Raw genomic sequence first — 21,540 nt, forward strand, 5'->3', positions numbered from 1 at the left:
TACTAGCGCTGCTGGTTCTTTGCAATACTATGCTAATACAGCACAGGGCACATGCTGGTGAACATGTATGTTTTCCAGGAATTTAGCTAGGACATAAGCTCCAGGGCCATAGGGACCTTGCCTGTCTTGTTCACTGACGAATCTCTGGTGCCCAGTGTGAGCTCAAGCAGTGTTTGTTGAGTAAATGAATCAATAAGCAAAACATTAATTGCCTGCCTCCTGTGTTTCAGATGTTATGCTAATCACTCCTGGTGGACAAACTGATATGTCTTCTCCCATCGTGGAGCTCACAGTCTAGAAGGAGAAATAGATAGGCAAGCAAATGGGCTGATCGTAAGGGTTAAAATGTCCATGTAAACGCTAGGAGAACACAGGACAGGCAGTGGATTTGGCCCGGGGAGGATGGAGAGAAAGCATAAAAGGCGGTGAACCGTTCAGTGCGGTGCTGACGAGGGGCGGCAGGAGGAGGGCGGGGGGAGGTGGGGACCCTCACCTGCTGCCGCCCCCTTGGGCTGTGTGCTTCCAGGCCATGGCCAGTGCAGCTGTGGGGACTGCCTGTGTGACTCGGACTGGGCCGGCTACTACTGCAACTGCACCACGCGCACGGACACCTGCATGTCCAGCAATGGGTTGCTGTGCAGCGGCCGCGGCAAGTGTGAGTGCGGCAGCTGCGTGTGCATCCAGCCCGGCTCCTACGGGGACACCTGCGAGAAGTGCCCCACCTGCCCCGATGCCTGCACCTTTAAGAAGTGAGTGGGCTGAGAAGTGAGTTGGAGAGAGCAGGGTGCTGGCAGGAGGGGGAGGGTCTCCCAGGCTGGTATCCACCCCCCTCCCACTCCTCCAGGGTCTGTCTCTTACTCACCAAAGCTTTAGGTAGAGGAGTCCCCTGTGGCTAAGAGGCTCGCTTTCCTCTTTCCACTGAAAAGTTGGGGAAATGTTGGAGGGAGAGCCAACCAGGCAGGGGCCAAAGTAGTACCCTGGGGACTCCAGGTGGAGAAACCTGCTCTCCTGGGCTGGCATCCTGAATCCCTGAGTTGGGAGGAAGGCTAAACCAGGGAGCTTCCAGGGGAATGTTCCTGTGCTGATGTTCTGATTCTGTGGGAGATGTGGGGCTGCAGTTATGAAGGACACTGTGAGACGGGAGAAGGTCACAAGTATGTACTTCACTCATCTGGGGGTCAGGGGATGCTCCTGCCATTTCTCTTCCCACTTTAAGCAGGGCTGGACTCTTGGGTGCACAACCTGTGCATCCGTACAGTGCCCCGTGCTTAGAAGGGCCCCACACTTGGTTTACAGCTCTGCTGGCCCTGTCTTGTAATTCTTAGTCATTTTAAAACAGGGGACCTGACATTTGCCTTTGCACTGGGCTCCCAGATTACATGACCGGTTCTGCCTTTAAGGCTCCCCAATCTGGCATAGGCTTCACTTCCTGTCATACTCTCGGATGGGCCATGAAGAAGTTTAATGTGGGTGCTGGGGCCCTCTGCCTGCCAGGCCTCCCACCCTGAACTCACAGACTTGACCCTCTGGGCCCCCGGGATTGTGGTACAGGTGTTTGTTTTCTGAGGTGGAGCAGCTTTCTGGTGAATGGAGGTCTGAGCCGGACTGAAACCTTGTAAGTTTGTTCTTCCCTCGTCTTAATCTCTGTGTCCTCTCTCTTTTAGGGAGTGTGTGGAGTGTAAGAAATTTGACCGAGGAGCCCTCCATGAGGACAATACCTGCAACCGTTACTGTCGTGATGAAATTGAGTCTGTGAAGGAACTTAGTAAGTTCAGTGTATCTCAGAGTTGCACACACACACACACACACACACACACACACACACACACAGCTTCTAAAATTGTGCAGTTAACCCCAGAACCTGTCCAACTCTCATCAGTAACATGGAAAAATAATTTCTACCTCAAAGGCATGTTGTGCGGACCTGATGCATGCTAGGCACTCCATAAAAGCTGGCTTCCCTGAGTCCTCCTGCACCTCTACTAATTGGTTCCACAGTCCCTCACCATTCTGCTTCCCAGCACCCACAGACTCAGCAAGATCCTACAAGTAACTTTTAAAGTATGCCTGATTTCAGACCCTAACTTTACCTACTCAAGGAAAAGAAGACAATGCATCCCATTTTACAGATGAAGAAACTGAGGCACAGAGTGACAGGCATCATTTTAGGAAGCTAGTAAGCATTTACTGAGTTTATTTAACAAAGAGTGTTAAACAGTGCCCAGGCATACTGCTTTGCTGGTTTGGAGGGAAACCTTTACCTTTATGGATTTGTAGCTAAACTCATGATGGAGCCCTTCCTGGAATAAGACAGATAAAAATACAGTGGGGAGCAAAACTCTTGCTTGCAGTTATTCTGGTTTGTACTTTACCTTGACTTAGAAGGAGATAATCTTTGCTGCTGTCAGCATATCTGATATGATTATCTGGGTCAGCTAGGCATTGGCTGGTAGCAGGGAGATGGTAATCTTTCCTGAGATAGCCATCTCCCATGAAGGCAGGAAACATGTTTTTTAGTGAGAGCCACAGGAAGACACAGTCAACTTCTGTCAGGGGGTTTTACAGAAAGGGTCAGATCTCTGGGCCCTTTGGCTAATATTAGAGGTGGGGCTGGGAGTGAGGATAGTGATTTGGGGATTGTGTTTGAAGACACAGCTTTTCCTCTGGAAGAGACTGGGTGTATGCTATGATTAGCTCAGGGGGGAGAGACTGCTGAGAGAAATGTGAGATGTTTTTATTACCTAGACCAGATGGATATCACAGGTTTCCTGATAAGTATTTCTCGTACCTCCTCCCCCCATGCCATGATAATCATAAAAATGAATGCTTGTTTGTATGGAATTGTATAACTTATAAAAGTTATAAAAGTGCCCTTTCATACCCACCATCTTATCCTTTTCTCAACAACCTAGTAAAGTAGAACTGTAGTACTGTTATCTTCATTTTACAAATGAGGATATGGAATTTCAGGCAAGTTACATAATCTACTCGAACAAGTTAAGCTTAGAACTAAATCCGGAAATCCTACCCTTTCCATTGTACTCTTATATCACTGGTTTTCTAAAGGCCTGTTGAGTTCAAGTCTGTAGGATGTGCTCTGAGACTCAACTTCTAGTCCTGCTCCATCATGCACCTATGGTGCAACCTTGGGACATTTGCTTAATCTCATCATGTGTCAGTTTTACCCATCCAGCTTCATCACTGGAGGATATAGTGCAGCTAATGGAGGGGTATCTATCGTTTCCCTGTCAGAATAAGAGGTTTCAGAATCAGAAGGGATGAAGCCTACAAAACGTGATGGGAATCTGAGAAGAAGGGATGGCTTGAGAGGAGCACTGGATCAGAAGCAGAAATTGAAGAAATATAGGGACTGAGTCAATGAATTATTAAGAATTGTTGGGTAAGCAGAGAAGGGAAAGAGAGGGAAGGGAACACCCACTGTGTATTAGGTACTGTTTACTTTATGCCATTTAGTTCTTTACCAACCTTGTGAGGTGGGGTATCATTTTCCTTTTATAGATGAAGAAAGAGAGAGCTGATGAGATCAAGTAACTTCCCTAGTATTACACAGCTGGCAGGTGGGAGGGCCAGGCTTTGAATCAGACCGTGGAATGTGTTATGTCATGTCCCTTCCAGGGGAAGGAATAATAACCAAAAAGGGCCTGTGAGGGACAAAATACATCTAGAGGGTCATCTAGAGGTAATTGCCAGGCCATCTCAAATCTAGACATCTTGCCTAACGTCAGGCATAGGGTTTCCTGTTGCATACTTTCTCAGAAGTCTCATAACTGGGGCTTGGAGATGGCCCCATAGTCCAGGAATTGACTCGCTTTTCATTCTTCCATCTTTTTCCCTTCCTCAGAGGATACTGGGAAGGATGCAGTGAATTGTACATACAAGAATGAGGATGACTGTGTCGTCAGATTCCAGTACTATGAAGACTCGAGTGGAAAGTCCATTCTCTATGTGGTAGAAGAGCCAGGTGAGTGAACCCTAAGGGCCATGTTAGGCAGTAATTTCCATCCATCGCTCCTCTTATACAGAACAGCCAGTTTAAGACTGACCTTACAAGTGATAAGTTAGGGCCTGTCATTGGGGTATGGGTGATATTTAAATACATATATTAGTGAGAAAGTGACTTTGCTAATTGAGGAGATAGAAAAATAAGAAGGTGGGTAAGGAAAGGAAAAAGGTAGAGGGGTACCTGGGTAGCTCAGTTGGTTAAATGGCGGACTTGATTGTAGCTCAGGTCATGATTTCAGGGTCATGCGATTGAGCCCACATTGAGCTCTGCACTCAGCGTGGAGTCTGTTTAAGATTCTCTTTCCCTGATGAACCATGAGAGATGATGGACTCTGAAAAACAAACTGAGGGTTCTAGAGGGGAGGAGGGTGGGGGGATGGGTTAGCCTGGTGATGGGTATTAAAGAGGGCACATTCTGCGTGGAGCAATGGGTTTTATGCACAAACAATGAATCATGGAACACTACATCAAAAACAAATGATGTAATGTATGGTGATTAACATAACAATAAAAAATTTAAAAAAAAGATTCTCTCTCTCCCTCTCCCTCTGCCCCTCCATCCACTCATGCTCTCTCTCTCTCTAAAATAAATAAATAAAACCTTAAAATAAAAAGAAGGTAGATATGGATCCCATGAAGGGACAAAATATATCATGGCATTTTTTGAGGTGACAATGTTAAGAGGTAAGGAATTTAAAGTCTAGGACTGTTCAACATCTGCTCTACTAAAAGTTAGGTGGTTGCCAAGAGAAAACTGCTTGCTGCTTCAGAGGAAGGCCTGATGCTTTGAGGTGTTGACCTTACCAGGTTGACCATGAGACATGGTGCCGGGTTTGAGGCACCCACCCAAGGTGCCCTGAACACTGAAAAGCGAGTGCTTGCTGTCAAGACCCTCTGGAAGCAGGAGGAGCCCATCTATCATACACACAGACCAACTGCAGTCTTGTCACCATCTAACCACAGTAGATTTGCTTGGTTCCCCTTACTTCCTCTGTCTCCTTCCTTTCTCTTAAACAACAGACTAAGCTGTGAATCATTAGAAAAATATTTTCGAATACTTATTATATATCAGGCAGTGGACTAGGTGCTGGAAGTATCACAATAGATAAAGCAGATGTGGCACTCACAGGCGGGGGGAGAGGGGCATGTAAATCAATAATGACACTGCTGAGGGACAACGGCTATGTTATGGCAAGGGTTAGACAGGAACTTTTGGGAGTGAAGGAACAATGTCTGAACGCAGAGACTAAGTCAGTTGGTAGCTTGACATTCTTTTTTTTTTCTTTTCTTTTTTTTTTAATTTTATTATGTTATGTTAGTCACCATACAATACATCATTAGTTTTTTTTAATAATTTTTTATTGTTATGTTAATCACCATACATTACATCATTAGTTTTTGATGTAGTGTTCCATGATTCATTGTTTGTGCATAACACCCAGTGCTCCACGCAGAATGTGCCCTCTTTAATACCCATCACCAGGCTAACCCATCCCCCACCACCCTCCCCTCTAGAACCCTCAGTTTGTTTTTCAGAGTCCATCGTCTCTAATGGTTCGTCTCCCCCTCCGACTTACTCCCCTTCATTCTTCCCCTCCTGCTATCTTCTTCTTTTTTTTTCTTAACATATGTTGCATTATTTGTTTCAGAAGTACAGATCTGTGATTCATCAGTCCTGTACTATTCACAGTGCTCCCCATAGCACATACCCTCCCCAATGTCTATCACCCAGCCACCCCCTCCCTCCCACCCCCACCGCTCCAGCAACCCTCAGTTTGTTTCCTGAGATTAAGAATTCCTCATATCAGTGAGGTCATATGATACATGTCTTTCTCTGATTGACTTATTTCACTCAGCATAACACCCTCCAGTTCCATCCACGTCGTTCCAAATGGCAAGATCTCATTCCTTTTGATGGCTGCATAATATACTATTGTGTATATATACCACATCTTCTTTATCCATTCATCTGTCGATGGACATCTTGGCTCTTTCCACAATTTTGGCTATTGTGGACATTGCTGCTATAAACATTGGGGTGCACGTACCCCTTCAGATCCCTACATTTGTATCTTTGGGGTAAATACTCAGTAGTGCAATTGCTGGGTTGTAGGGTAGCTCTATTTTCAACTGTTTGAGGAATCTCCATACTGTTTTCTGGAGTGGTTGCACCAGCTTGCATTCCCACCAACAGTGTAGGAGGGTTCCCCTTTCTCCACATCCCCGCCAACATCTGTCGTTTCCTGACTTGTTAATTTTAGCCATTCGGACGGGTGTGAGGTGGTATCTCTTTGAGGTTTTGATTTGGATTTCCCTGATGCCGAGCGATGTTGAGCAGTTTTTCATGGGTCTGTTGGCCATTTGGATGTCTTCTTTGGAAAAATGTCTGTTCATGTCGTCTGCCCATTTCTTGAGTGGATTATTTGTTCTTTGGGTATTGAGTTTGATAAGTTCTTTATAGATTTTGGATACTAGCCCTTTATCTGATATGTCATTTGCAAATACTTTCTCCCATTCTGTCGGTTGTCTTTTGGTTTTGTGGACTGTTTCTTTTGCTGTGCAAAAGCTTTTTATCTTGATGAAATCCCAATAGTTCATTTTTGCCCTGGCTTCCCTTGCCTTTGGCGATGTTTCTAGGAAGAAGTTGCTGTGGCTGAGGTCGAAGAGGTTGCTGCCTCTGTTCTCCTTTAGGATTTTGATGGACTCCTGTCTCACGTTTAGGTCTTTCAACCATTTGGAGTCTATTTTTGTGTGTGGTGTAAGGAAATGGTCCAGTTTCATTCTTCTGCATGTGGCTGTCCAATTTTCCCAACACCATTTGTTGAAGAGACTGTCTTTTTTCCATTGGACATTCTTTCCTGCTTTGTCAAAGATGAGTTGACCATAGAGTTGAGGGTCCATTTCTGGGCTCTCGATATTGTTCCATTGATCTATGTGTCTGTTTTTGTGCCAGTACCATACTGTCTTGATGATGACAGCTTTGTAATAGAGCTGGAAGTTCGGAATTGTGATGCCGCCAGCTTTGCTTTTCTTTTTCAATATTCCTCTGGGTATTCGGGGTCTCTTCTTGTTCCATACAAATTTTAGGATTATTTGTTCCATTTCTTTGAAAAAAGTGGATGGTATTTTGATGGGGATTGCACTGAATGTGTAGATTGCTCTAGGTAGCACTGACATCTTCACAATGTTTGTTCTTCCAATCTATGAGCATGGAACGTTTTTCCATTTCTCTGTGTCTTCTTCAATTTCTTTCCTGAGTATTTTATAGTTTTCTGAGTACAGATCCTTTGCCTCTTTGGTTAAATTTGTTCCTAGGTATCTTATGGTCTTGGGTGCAATTGTAAATGGGACCGACTCCTTGATTTGTCTCTCTTCTGTCTTGTTGTTGGTGTATAGGAATGCCACTGATTTCTGTGCATTGATTTTATATCCTGCTACTTGACTGAATTCCTGTATAAGTTCTAGCAGTTTTGGGGTGGAGTCTTTTGGGTTTTCCACATACAGTATCATATCATCTGCAAAGAGTGAGAGTTTGACTTCCTCTTTGCCAATTTGGATGCCTTTGATTTCTTTTTGTTGTCTGATTGCTGTGGCTAGGACTTCAAATACTATGTTGAATAGCAGTGGTGAGAGTGGACATCCCTGCTGCATTCCTGACCTTAGGGGGAAAGCTCTCAGCTTTTCCCCATTGAGAATGATATTTGCTGTGGGTTTTTCATAGATGGCTTTTATGATATTGAGGTATGTACCCTCTATCCCTCTACTCTAAAGAGTTTTGATCAAGAAAGGGTGCTGTACTTTGTCAAATGCTTTTTCTGCATCTATTGAGAGGATCATAAGATTCTTGTTCTTTTGTTAATGTATTGTATCATGTTGATTGATTTGCAGATGTTGAACCAGCCTTGCAGCCCAGGGATAAATCCCACTTGGTCATGGTGAATAATCCTTTTAATGTACTGTTGGATCCTATTGGCTAGTATTTTGGTGAGAACTTTTGCATCCATGTTCATCAAGGATATTGGTCTGTAATTCTCCTTTTTGATGGGGTCTTTGTCTGGTTTGGGGATCAAGGTAATGGTGGCCTCATAAAATGAGTTTGGAAGTTTTCCTTCCATTTCTATTTTTTGGAACAGTTTCAGGAGAATAGGTATTAATTGTTCTTTAAATGTCTGATAGAATTCCCCTGGGAAGCCATCTGGCCCTGGGCTTTTGTTTGTTGGGAGATTTTTGATGACTGCTTCAATTTCCTTGGTGGTTATAGGTCTGTTCAGGTTTTCTATTTCTTCCTGGTTCAATTTTGGTAGTTGATACATCTCTAGGAATGCACCCATTTCTTCCAGGTTATATAATTTGCTGGCATAGAGTTGCTCATAAGATGTTCTTATAATTGTTTGTATTTCTTTGGTGTTGGTTGTGATCTCTCCTCTTTCATTCATGATTTTGTTGATTTGCGTCATTTCTCTTTTCTTTTTGATAAGTCTGGCCAGGGGTTTATCAATCTTGTTAATTCTTTCAAAGAACCAGCTCCTACTTTCATTGATCTGTTCTATTGTTCTTTTGGTTTCTATTTCACTGATTTCTGCTCTGATCTTTATTATTTCTCTTCTCCTGCTGGGTTTAGGCTTTATTTGCTGTTCTTTCTCCAGCTTCTTTAGGTGTAGGGTTAGGTTGTGTATTTGAGACGTTTTTTGTTTCTTGAGAAAGGCTTGTATTGCTATATACTTTCCTCTCAGGACTGCCTTTGCTGTATCCCAAAGATTTTGAACAGTTGTGTTTTCATTTTCATTGGTTTCCATGAATTTTTTTAATTCTTCTTTAATTTCCTGGTTGACCCATTCATTCTTTAGTAGGATACTCGTTAGCCTCCATGTATTTGAGTTCTTTCCGACGTTCCTCTTGTGATTGAGTTCTAGTTTCAAAGCATTGTGGTCTGAAAATATGCAGGGAATGATCCCAATCTTTTGGTACCGGTTGAGACCTGATTTGTGACCTAGGATGTGATCAATTCTGGAGAATGTTCCATGGGCACTAGAGAAGAATGTGTATTCTGTTGCTTTGGGATGGAATGTTCTGAATATGTCTATAAAGTCCATTTGGTCCTGTGTGTCATTTAAAGTTTTTATTTCCTTGTTGATCTTTTCCTTAGATGATCTGTCCATTTCAGTCAGGGGGATGTTAAAGTCCCCCACTATTATTGTATTGTTGTCAATGTGTTTCTTTGCTTTTGTTATTAATTGCCTTATATAATTGGCTGTTCCCACGTTAGGGGCATAGATATTTACAATTGTTAGATCTTCTTGTTGGATCGACCTTTTAAGTAGGATATAGTGTCCTTCTTCATCTCTTATTACAGTCTTTGTTTTAAAATCTAATTTGTCTGATATAAGGATTGCCACCCCAGCTTTCCTTTGGTGTCCATTAGAATGGTAAATGGTTTTCCACCCCCTCACTTTCAATCTGGGGATGTCTTTGGGTCTAAATGAGTCTCTTGCAGACAGCATATTGATGGGTCTTGTGTTTTAATCCAATCTGATAGCCTGTGTCTTTTGATTGGGGCATTTAGCCCATTTACATTCACGGTAACTATTGAAAGATATGAATTTAGTGCCATTGTATTGCCTGTAAGGTGACTGTTACTGTATATTGTCTGTGTTCCTTTCTGATCTATGCTGCTTTTAGGCTCTCTTTTTGCTTAGAGGACCTCTTTCAATATTTCTTGTAGGGCTGGTTTCGTGTTTGCAAATTTCTTTAGTTTTTGTTTCTCCTGGAAGCTTTTTATCTCTCCATCTATTTTCAATGATAGCCTAGCTGGATATAGTATTCTTGGCTGTATATTTTTCTCGTTTAGTGCTCTGAAGATATCATGCCAGTCCTTTCTGGCCTGCCAGGTCTCTGTGGATAGGTCTGTTGCCAATCTAATGTTTCTACCATTGTAGGTTACATATCTCTTCTCCCGAGCTGCTTTCAGGATTTTCTCTTTGTCTCTGAGACTCGTAAGTTGTCCTATTAGATGTCCGGGTGTTCTTATTTTTATTGATTTTGAGAGGGGTTCTCTGTGCCTCCTGGATTTTGATGCCTGTTTCCTTCCCCACATTAGGGAAGTTCTCTGCTATAATTTGCTCCAATATGCCTTCTGCCCCTCTCTCTCTTTCTTCTTCTTCTGGGATCCCAATTATTCTAATGTTGTTTCATCTTATTGTATCACTTATCTCTTGAATTTTGCCCTCGTGATCCTGTAGTTGTTTCTCTCTCTTTTTCTCAGCCTCTTTATTTTCCATCATTTGGTCTTCTATATCACTGATTCTCTCTTCTGCCTCATTTATCCTAGCAGTTAGTGCCCCCATTTTTGATTGCACCTCATTAATAACCTTTTTGATTTCGACTTGGTTAGATTTTAGTTCTTTTATTTTTCCAGAAAGGGTTTCTCTAATTACTTCTACACTTTTTTCAAGCCCAGCTAGTATCTTTAAAGTCATGATTCTGAACTCTAGGTCCAACATCGTACTAATGTCTGTATTGAGTAGGTCCCTGGCTGACGGTACTATCTCTTGTTCTTTTTGCTGAGGTGATTTTTTTCGTCTTGTCATTTTGTCCAGAGGAGAACAGATCAATGAGAGAACCGAATGCTAACAGGTTAACAATGTCTCCAGCAAATATACTCTATACAAATCAGAAAAGACCTGAAACCAGGGGACAAGAAAGGGAAAGAAAGAAGAGAGAAAAAAAAAAAAAGAAAAAGAAAAAGATAAAAACAAAAACAGAACAAAACAAAAAAAAAACAGAATATGATCAAATATGATCAGGCTAGTGCATAGATCAGTGCCACACACTAGGTTTTAGGCATATTTTGGTCTGTTAGGAGAAAGTGCCTGCTAAAATTTTAAAGGAAGAAAGACATATATGTACAAAATAAGGGTTGATACAATGAAGGGATGGCAGATGACTGTAAAGATGAAAAGTATAAAAGATTTTATAAAAGGAATTGATAAGAAGTAGGTTTTTAAAAAGAAAGAAGATTTAAAAAGAAAAAAAAGGGAGAGAATGTGATCAGGCAGAAGAATAGAACAAAGCCATACACTAGTGATTTAGGGTATATTTTGATCTGTTAGAAGAAATTGTATTTCAAAATTTTAAAGAGAGAACAACTTATATATATTTGCCAAAAATAAGGGTAACTACTATGAAGGGATAAAAATATGACTCTAAAAATGAAAAATAGAAAATATTTTTTTTAAAAAAGGGATTGATAAGATGTTGTTTGAAAAAGGGAAAAAGAAAAATTCGGCCTCCCAATCTCCGCCTGGAGGAGCCGAGAACTCGGGGCCCCACTCCTCAGTGCGCCCCCAGAGAAAAGCAGTCACTCCCATCTCCCTGGTCTCCGGCCGCACTCCGTGCTCACCCGGCCTGTGACCGAGCGTTTCTATCTCTGGCACCCGACCCCTTGTGGAGTCTCCAAACCCAGCAGATCCCTGCGGTGTGCTCCCGCGCCGCTCCTCCCGGGGGAGGAAGGGGAGTATCCCCGACTCTGCCGCTTGTTGGGTCCCTGCTGGAGGAGCAGTGGCCCGACTGGGCCGTGGATCACAGTTTATGGCCACCCCGAGCTGAGAGCCCGTGCCTCGGCTCCGTCTCTGCAGCCAGCTTCCCCGCTCCGATACCTGGGAGCTCTGCCGCACTCAGGCACCCCCGGTCTTTCTGTGACCCCGAGGGTCCTGAGACCACACTGTCCCGCGAGGGTACCCCTCCCACCCCCGCTTAGCCGCTGGAGCGACGTCCCTCAGCAGAGCCGACTTCTAAAAGTTCTGACTTTGTCCTCCGGGGCTCTAGCACTTGCCAGAAGCGGCCGTCGGAGGCCCCCTCCCCCGCCATCTATCCTCCCGAATATCGCCTTGGATTCACTTCTCCGCACGTCCTACCTTCCAGAAAGTGGTCGCTTTTCTGTTCAGAGTGTTGTTACTATTCTTATCTTCGATCTCCTGTTGAGTTCGTAGGTGTTCAGAATGGTTTGATCCCTATTCAGCTGAATTCCTGAGACCAGACGAAATCCAGGTCTCCTACTCCTCTGCCATCTTGCTCCGCCCCCCGGTTGCTTGACATTCTTAACAGCTGTAGGAATTTCTTCAGATCTTTCTTCAGACCAGGGTCCAGCAAACTCTTTCTGCAAAGGGCCAGATGTTAAATATTTTAGGCTTTGTGGGCCATGTGGTCTCTGCCATGACTCCTCTGCCATTGTAACAGGAAAGCAGCATATATTTAATGCACGAGCCTAAGCATATTTACAAAAACAAATGGCAAGCCACATTTGGCTCCCAGACCATAGTTTGCTGGCCCCTGCTTTAGGAAAGTGGGTCTCAAACTTTTGTATGTTCCCCCTTGTTAAAAAGAACCCAGAGTCCTGAGCCCCGTCCTACTTCCATGAGCCTCTGTGTTCTTGATTAGTGCTCCTGGCAATTGTGAAACACCCCAGTATTTAAGTGCCTCTGTTTTGGACACATCACTTCCCTCAATGAGCCTTCTCAGACCTCCTCCGGCATCCATGCTGCTGATTCGGTTGGGGGCTCCGAGCAGCTGTGCTTCCCTTAGAAGTGCCTTCATCGCACCATTAAATTGCTTCTTTCATCACCCATCCCCCTCAGTAGATCACAAGCTCCATGAACACAGGGACTGTCTTATCTATCATTATATCCATACTTGGCTCAATCATTGACAGAGAAGACACTTGATAAATGGTTTTTGAGTGAATTCATAGGACTGATTATTCCTAGGAGACAGGCAGGCTTGTATACCACTCGGTACCTGCTAGGGGGACTTGGGCTGCTTGGAGAAGGAAGGGGGCGAAAGGGGGAAGAAGCTCTGCTACACCTGTGTCAGCCAGGGTGTTGTTGGCTCCATGGGTAGAGGAAACATGGTGCCCCCATCTGTGATATTGTTCACCAGACTTGCAGGGCTCTCACCTTTAGAAGGAAGAAGGGTGGTAAAGAAAGGGTATGGCCTTCATTTTATTTACTGACTCAAGGGAAAGCTAACATGGGAAGGGGAAAGGGAAGAGTCTGGATATGTATCTGTGGAGGAGCAGATGTGGATTATTTGGCCATGACCCCCCACACTTTCCCATCTACCTGTGTTAACACATTTCATGGATTTTTCTACACCCACCATATCTGTACCTTTGTCCTTTCTCCTTTCAGAAGGGTGGTATGTTCTTGCTTTTGGGTTTAACATTACTTTATGTCTTTGCTGTAATAATCCTTACTGATGCTTCTGCTATATCACTTACCAAAATCTTTTGGCTTGTTGTTCTTAGACTGGATCTCCTTACCTGGAGTTGTGGGGAATAAAGATGGTGATAACCTGAGCTGGTACAAATAACCCTGGGAGGGGGGGTAACTTTTCTGATGTGGACCCCTTCCTCTACATTGGGAAATGGGATCCTAGACCTACATTTAATATCTTGTTGCCCCGGAATTCCAAGTTCTGCCTCTCCTCTCACCCACCACCTCCAACCATTTTCAGGTGCTCTGGCTTCAAGCAGAATGTAGCAGTTGAGGTCCTGGAGTATAGAGGATTATTCTCATTCTCTTCTCTATCTCATGCCCTTGTAGATGCTCTCCCTGAAGGGCTGGACCATTTCAGGGCAGTAGAGAGAGCACTACCAAAGGGCTTGGCATTGGCTGGGTGGTGTTCAGCCCGCACAGAGTGGGATCCCCTGAGCTGGGTCCTCATCACTCTCACATAGGGTTTCCTGGAAAATACAGTATATACCATGCAATATTTAGTACATACTTAGGCTAAAAAGTTATTCATTGTTTATCTGAAATTCACATTTAACTGAACTTCCTATACTTTTGTATAATCTGCTAGTCCCACCCAATCTTTTTTTTTTAAAGATTTTATTTATTTATTAGAGAGAGAGAGAGAGAGAGCACATGAGAGGGGGGAGGGTCAGAGGGAGAAGCAGACTCCCTGCTGAGCAGGGAGCCCGATGCGGGACTTGATCCAGGGACTCCAGGATCATGACCTGAGCCGAAAGCAGTCGCTTAACCAACTGAGCCACCCAGGCGCCCCCACCCAATCTTTCTTGACTTCAGGTCCCCACCACGGGTCCTCATCACTGTGGCTAGGAGAGCTCTCTAGAGACTACCTGATCTTGTCCTCTGCTTCCAGGAAGCCTGCCATCCACCCCCTTAAGGACAAATGCTTAACAGATGCTTTTCCCTGAAGATCTCTTGACATTCCACCTGTCCTGTCCATACTGGCATACAGAATTGAAGAGATTTTACTCTGAGGTTTGAGGGTCAGCCCTATCTTCCAGAGGCTTTGTAATTGTTTTTCCCGGAAGAACTGGGACCCTTCACTCCTGGGAACTCAGACACTGGGACCTCAGAGCCTCTCTGCAGATGCTTCTTTAATTACAGACAGGTTATAATTTGGTGGCTTGGGAAAAAGCCAGCTTGGGTTTGTGTTGGTGGTTGTTTTTGGGTCATGTGTGGTGAGCACAGAGTATATGTTTAGAGAAGAAGGTGGGAGACAGTGTGGAAAGTGGGTGTGACCTCCTCTCCAGACCCATCAATATTCATATATCCAAACACCTAATTACATAACACCTGAGAAGTCACTGGAGTGAGGTCACCCATCAGACATCTGTGGTTTATGGGAAGCAGAGCTCTGTGGAGCACACTCAGCTTGGCCCTCAGAAGGGTGACGCACCTCTGTCTGTGTTGGTTGTTGACTGGGTTTGAACAGGAAGTCAGCTCTCAATAGGGTTGAGATTTTAGATGACGAAATATTTTGGGAAGGAGCCTGAAATATTCTCTTGGTTGGCAGGCCTCCTGGTCTCTAAGTGTGCTAACAAGGTCATTAGGTTTCCAGCCCTCAGGGATATACATATCTAAATCAGGGTAACAAATGCCTACAGGAGCTAGGTACATAACTTAGTGAAAACAGTCATATATAACAGGAAGGCCAGTACGAACAGTAGCTGATATTTATTGAGCACTGAGTTTGTGCCAGGCAGTCTTCTGAGTTCTTTAAATAAATGGAGAAATAGGAAACAGACACCCACAAAAGTGAAATAATTTATCGAAGGTCCCATAGCAAAGTAAGTGGTAAGCCAGGATTTGAACCCAGGCAGGCTAACTCCAGAGCTCAAGGTAGCATGGCCTCAATGATGTTACCTGTTGCCTCTGTTTAGTGGAGAAAAGAGGGTGGTGAGAACTCTGGCAAACTAGAAAATGTGTCCCATCTAATGGGGACAGCTTCTCCTCCCATCTCACCAGGGCTGCCCTGTGGGTTCAGTGTTTCCAGACCTTTTGATTTTTTTTTCTAAAGAGAAAAAGAAGAATCTGAAATTTCAGGGGGGAGACTCTCCTGATTATTCAATGTTGCCAACAAAATCAAAATTTTTTATTAAGTTTTTATTTTAACTCCAGTGCAGTTAACATAAAATCAGATTTTTAATGAACACTTACATAGGTTCAATTCTGCCAGGGGTGACCTGCTTATGACCTCTGACTTAAACCACTCAGGACAGATTACTGCTGTCTTAAAGATCGGCACCCCCTCCTTTAAAAAATTAGTTGGTGTATTTCCTAAGTCCTGTTTCCTTTAGAGAACTTTCTAGTAATTTCTTTCTTGGTCAAGAAGATCTATTCCTAGCCAGTTTAAGTGATTCCTGCTACATTCACAACCTCTCTGCTCTGTGCTCTCTCCTGACAGAGTGTCCCAAGGGTCCTGACATCCTGGTGGTCCTGCTTTCAGTGATGGGGGCCATTTTGCTCATCGGCCTTGCTACTCTGCTCATCTGGAAGCTCCTCATCACCATCCATGACCGGAAGGAGTTTGCTAAATTTGAGGAAGAGAGAGCCAGAGCAAAATGGGACACAGTAAGAGGCTGGGCTGGGCATTTTCTCAAGTCATTGGTTTGAGAGCCTCAAGTGGAAGCTGCAGATGCATAGGGTGGCCAGGTTCAGCTAGCCCATAATTTCCCAGTTAGCCTCTGTTCTGGAAATTAGGAGATGGTCCCATTGTCCTTATTATACCTGGAAACCACCCGATTCTCTCTCTACCACATAGTGACGATGAATCATGTCAGTGAGTACTGACTGAACACAGGTAGGGCCCAGCTCTGCTCTGGACACTGATGCAATGAAAAAGAGACTTCTCCAGTTGAAGAAGATAGGACAAACTTGAGAATCCTACACTGAGAACATATAATACATTATATACGGATGAAGTCCAAAGCATTAAACACAAACAGGAAATTAAAAAAAAAAGAGCTAACTTTTGCTGAGGATTCACCATATACTAGGAACTGTTCTAAATGATTTTTAGGTATTAACTTCTTCCATCCCTGTAACAGCCCTAGATAGGAGGCAGCATTATTTTTCCCATTTTATAGGTAAGGAAACAGCACAGCGAGCTTAAGCAGCTAACCCCGATTATGGGAGGGAATTAAGTTATGATAGGAATTACTTTTTGGGCCAGCCTCTTAAAAAATATCCTTGGGGTGCCTGGGTGGCTCAGTCAGTTAGGCGTCTGCCTTCAGCTCAGGTTATTATCCCAGGGTCCTGGGATCGAGCCCCTTGTTGGGCTCCCTGCTCAGCAGGGAGTCTGCTTCTCCCTCTCCCTCTGCTGTTCCCTCCACTTGTGCTCACTCTCTCTCTCTCTGTCAAATGAATAAATAAATAAAATCTTAAAAAAATATCCTCCCTGCAGTTTATCCTGATAGAATTAAATGAAACAATCATCTACTGAGAACTTTCTGTATACTTAATTTTACTCTGTTCTTCTTTGGTTCATCTTCCACATTTTAACTTTTTTCTGGACCTTCCAAATGGCTATTTAACTCCATGCATGTCCAGGGGGAGGCTTGAGACTCTCTCTCTCTACCCCTGCCCCCTCCAAATAAGTGAATGAATCTTAAAAAAAAAAGAAAAGAAAAGAAAAGAATTTGGGAAACCCAGTGAGGGTTTATTTTTTCTTGCTAACATGATAATTTGTGGGTAGTGCTTGGAGGGATGAGATGAGAACAAATTAAAATTATTTTGAGCAAAAGCTGTCCTCTCGGTTTCAGCTACCACCTGCTACATTTCCCATCTCTGCCCACTTCCCCCAGCATGGTCACAAGGAAGGAAAAATGGGGAGAAGGGCAAAAGAGAGTGTTCAGGAGAGAGGCAAGAAATCGATACTGGCAAAAAGAGATCCTGAAATGTTTGGTGATCCCCCAAAAAATAATGGGCTGGATTCAGCCCCTTAGAAATAGCAGTAGGATGGCTTTCCATCTTCTCTCTGCTCTTATTTCCTATCCATTCCCATCTTAAGGGTGAATATGGGGTACAATGAGCATTAAGTGGTTCGTCAATGGTATATCCCAGAGAAGGGTGTCTTGGGTAGACTTTTCAGACGAAATGTAATCCTTGAGGGTAAGGGAGAGGTGAGGAATTCACTGCTTCTCTGTTCTCTCCACAGGCCAACAACCCACTGTACAAAGAGGCCACATCCACCTTCACCAATATCACCTACCGGGGCACTTAATGACAAGGAGTCATCCTCAGATCACTATCAGGCTGTCCCAGAATTGTGGACATCTCTGCTGTCATGTTTACAGGGAACGATATCTGTGGGGCGGGATTGGGGGCTGGGTGCGGGGTGGTTCGGAAGAACATCAGTCTGTGGAAGTGTGGGTTCCCGTGCGTGTGTCCGTGTGAGTGTGCTGCGTGTGGGGGAATGTGTAATTTAAAACTTGTGGTATGTCCCAGGTAAGCGGAGCTCCTCAGCCGTCCACAGAATGCCTCCTTCAGGGATTCTTCCTGCTTAACCTGAGGGTGACTGACACAGCTGAGCAGGTGTTCTACATTACCTCAGTGAGAAGCCAGCTTTCTTTTTCCAGCCATTTCTTCCTGAAGAGGAGGGCAGGGCTGAGCTTCCCATTCCAGAGGAAGGGACCTTGACTCTACTTTGAGTTCATGGTTCTTGGGCCTGATGCTCAGGAGCCCTGATAGCAACTGCTGGGCTTGGAAGCCTTGTTGTGTCATCTGGGCCTTTATCTCCTTTCCCTTCCCTCAGGCTGAAGGAGAAATTGGAGGCAAGCTGAACTTTCAGAGTTGCCTGTGCCTTTTGCCATCACCTCAATCCAGTATGGTTCTCTCATGAGGGGAGTTCTTGCTAGCAGTTCTGGGGGAGTGAGGATGGTAGGGCCACTCAGGGGTCATGCATGGCCTGGATGAATGTGCCACGGTCTCCCAGTTCATCATCATCACCCTTCATATTTGTCTCATCGGCAGCTCCACCCTAGAAGTTCCTTTAGAAGAAGTGCGTCACCTTTAGACCAGCATTGCTTCTCTACCTTCTACTTCCACACTCCCACTGCTGTAGACATTTGCTCCATCCTGGGGATTTCTTTCATGACCACTTCTCCTCCCAGGGAGAGTGCTGTGATTAGAGCCAGTGGTCTGGCCCCACCCTTCAGGCCCTCCGCCCCTGGTCCAGGGCACCTCCACACACCCAACCTGGTGCTTCTGTGTGCTACATCCATCCATCCATGCGGCTGATTTCATTTATCTACCTCTTGGCTGTCCTTGGGTGAAGGAATCGTTCTCATGCCTCTCCGAGTCTGCTGGGCATAAGTGCCACATTTGGAATGCTGGGTCAGTTGTATCAGCATGTGTGGCCTATTCTCCTGTGGGCTGGGCAACCTCATTTTAACTCAGTCTTTAATCCGAGAGGCCAGAAGTGCAATTTTATTTTATTTTTCTCATTGGGTCACCTGAAACCGTGATGAGGCTTGCTTAATCTAAAGGAGTATGTATATAACCACACTTGCATTATATTTGTAACTTTATTTGGTGGTGAGGAAGAAGAGTGTTAAAAAAAAAAAACCCACACAGACTTGGACTGGATATAGACCCTCCCACTTGGTGTCATTCATAGGAAGTTGCTGCTCTGTTGCTGGGTCTGTAAGGGCTCTCTCATCCTGGAAGCCTGTGGTGATGGACCCATGGGCATGCTGGACCTTTTCTGAGGAGGTGGGATACAGGCAGTTCTTTTTTCCTAGCCATAGCTGTTTGCTCCATTGGTGTTTACCTTAGTCTAACATTAACAACCATCCTTACCCCCATTCCATCAAGAAAAAGGGAAGGACCTGTAGACAGTGGTCTGATGATCAGAAAATCTAAGTCCTGGCCTCAGTGTTGCAGCTAAGGAATCTTTAACCTTAATTAAGGCGAGTCTCTTTCTTCTCCTTGGGGCCCAATTTTCTAGTCTGGAAAATGATAGGTCTGGACCAGTCACTCTAGAAGGTCTCTTTTGGTGTTGATATTCTAAGATGCTGGGACTTCCTGTGGCATCAAGCATGGAGTCAAGATTCTGTGAGATGTTACTGTTTGTTGTTTTAGTTGGGAGATCTGAGAGACCTGGCTTTGGCAAGAGCAGATGTCATTCCACATCACCTTTCTCAACAAAAGAGCCTCATTTTATCCTCTCTCAGAGCCCCTTCCCTGACATTTGTTAGCAGTTACATCTCCTGATGTAGCACTCAAGCTCCACTTAGTTTATTATTTCTTATTTCACTTTGCACACATTTGCATCCACATATAAGGAAAAGGCATCTATAAGAAGTAGCTGAAATATGTATTCTGTATCCGTGGGTTAACATTGAGAATAAGCTTTTGGAATTAGGAATGGGGCAAATGACTGAGCCTTGTCTCATCCATGGATTACTGTTTACTGAAGGGGATGGTAGTACAGTTGAGGGTTGAATCCAAGAAGTTTCAAACCTAACTATACCTTTTGCCTACTGAGACAAGAGTCCATTAGAGTAGTAGTTGGACATTTTCTTTAGATAAGATGGTTTGTATGAAGAAATTGTATCAAAGGAGGAAGAACACATATTTAAAAGATAAAAAAAAACCTGGTAGGACTCTTGTCTGAGCTTCTGGAACAAGGCTTCTAAGCCTTTGTCTGTATGTGGGGGGACCTGTTCACGAGATAACAAAGTGCAGTCAGTTCTGGCCTCATGTAGGGTGAACGTCTAAATAGTATTTTGGCATTGGCACAGCCCCAAAAGGTTATTCATGCTCAGCTCATCTGGAGATAATTTATGTTCAGTCTCAGGATCGGTGGACAGTAACGGGAAGCTTTGAACATTCCTGACAAATTGTCACATAAGGAGTCAGTTCTTTACCTCTCAGATATTCTTAGGCCATCCATGATTTCAAGATTCTTCGCTTTGTTAAGTATTCCTGGTTGAAATGACTTAAGTGCCTTCCTGACTTCCCAACCACCCCCTCTGTTTGAGTTGTGCAACAGTGAATTAAATGTACTTTCCAAAATGAATTGACCTAAGGCTGCCCAGTTCTTCCTGTGTTGTACTTTCTGTTTTCTTTGGGTGAAAAGAGTAAGTGTCATTGCCTCAAAAATGATTATTTTAGAACAAGCATGTTTCCAAATGTAACCGAATGATGACTGCTATGGGAACTGAAGTTCGGTTCAGAAACCAGAGTTTTTCTTTAGACTTTAATAACATTTTCAAAGTCAGTAGGTTATTACGCTCTAAGTTAGAGTTGTTTTGCTTTTTAATTGGGGATTTTTTAGAACTTGTGCAACCTCAATAGAACAGACTGTCAATTTAGCCTTGGTTTTGTTTGCAGGAGGCATAAATCGGTACAATAAAGGCTTAATGGCAAATTATTTACAGGATCATTTAAGTGCCCAACTTTTATTTAAGGAATTAAGTCTCAGAGGGTGGTCCCAGGACGAGTGGCCTCTGTATCATATGGGAATTTTTAGTTTACTAACATTGTTGGTAATGAAAATGCAAAGGCCACACCCCAGAACTACTAACTCAGAAAACCTGAGAGTGGAGCCCAGCATTCTCTTTCAGTAAGCCTTCCTGGTGATTCTGTGGCATACTCCAGTCTAAGAACCACTGACACTGGGGCGCCTGGGTGGCTCAGTCGTTAAGCGTCTGCCTTCGGCTCAGGTCATGATCCCAGGGTCCTGGGATCGAGCCCCACCTCGGGCTCCCCGCTCCGTAGGAAGCCTGCTTCTTCCTCTCCCACTCTCCGTGCTTGTGTTCCCTCTCTAGCTGTGTCTCTCTCTGTCAAATAAATAAATAAAATCTTTAAAAAAAAAAAAGAACCACTGACATAAAGAGTCACATACCTATCCTTCTGGCTTAATAAGTTTGCAGTAAGTGAGCTCAGTTACTAAAAATTATGAACAGAGCTTGGCTGGTAGATTAAGAAAACCAAATATCTACCCACATAAAATGAAAATCTGCTTTTGATCCATTTTCCAAGTTAAGTGATCAAAGGCTTCTTGGGTTCTGTGTCAGCCACCAATTCCCATGAAAAACTAAAAGAAATAATAGATCAAAATCACAGGCAAAAACAACAACTAACAGGATCCCTGGCAGGCATCTAAGAAGAACTTTTATTCACAGGGGATGGGATCAATATCTTCATTATTTGCACTATCATTCTATAGCCTAAGACTTTAGAATTTGTAACTTCACTTTGCTAT

The 21,540-nt window shown here is 43.9% G+C and overlaps 1 protein-coding gene across 1 annotated transcript in view; it reads left to right on the top strand.

Moving 5' to 3' along the window:
- ITGB3 (integrin subunit beta 3) overlaps positions 1-20,356 on the top strand; it is a 59,095-nt gene extending 38,739 nt beyond the window's left edge. The window contains exons 11-15 of the mRNA XM_027626193.2: positions 527-749; positions 1,665-1,765; positions 3,863-3,982; positions 15,736-15,902; positions 17,488-20,356. Coding sequence (XP_027481994.1) covers positions 527-749; positions 1,665-1,765; positions 3,863-3,982; positions 15,736-15,902; positions 17,488-17,553 — 677 coding nt within the window. The 3' untranslated portion in view covers positions 17,554-20,356. The remainder of the gene's footprint in view (positions 1-526; positions 750-1,664; positions 1,766-3,862; positions 3,983-15,735; positions 15,903-17,487) is intronic.
- Positions 20,357-21,540: the final 1,184 nt, after the last annotated feature.

The sequence above is a fragment of the Zalophus californianus genome, chromosome 16, assembly GCF_009762305.2.
Source record: "Zalophus californianus isolate mZalCal1 chromosome 16, mZalCal1.pri.v2, whole genome shotgun sequence".
NCBI lineage: Eukaryota > Metazoa > Chordata > Mammalia > Carnivora > Otariidae > Zalophus > Zalophus californianus.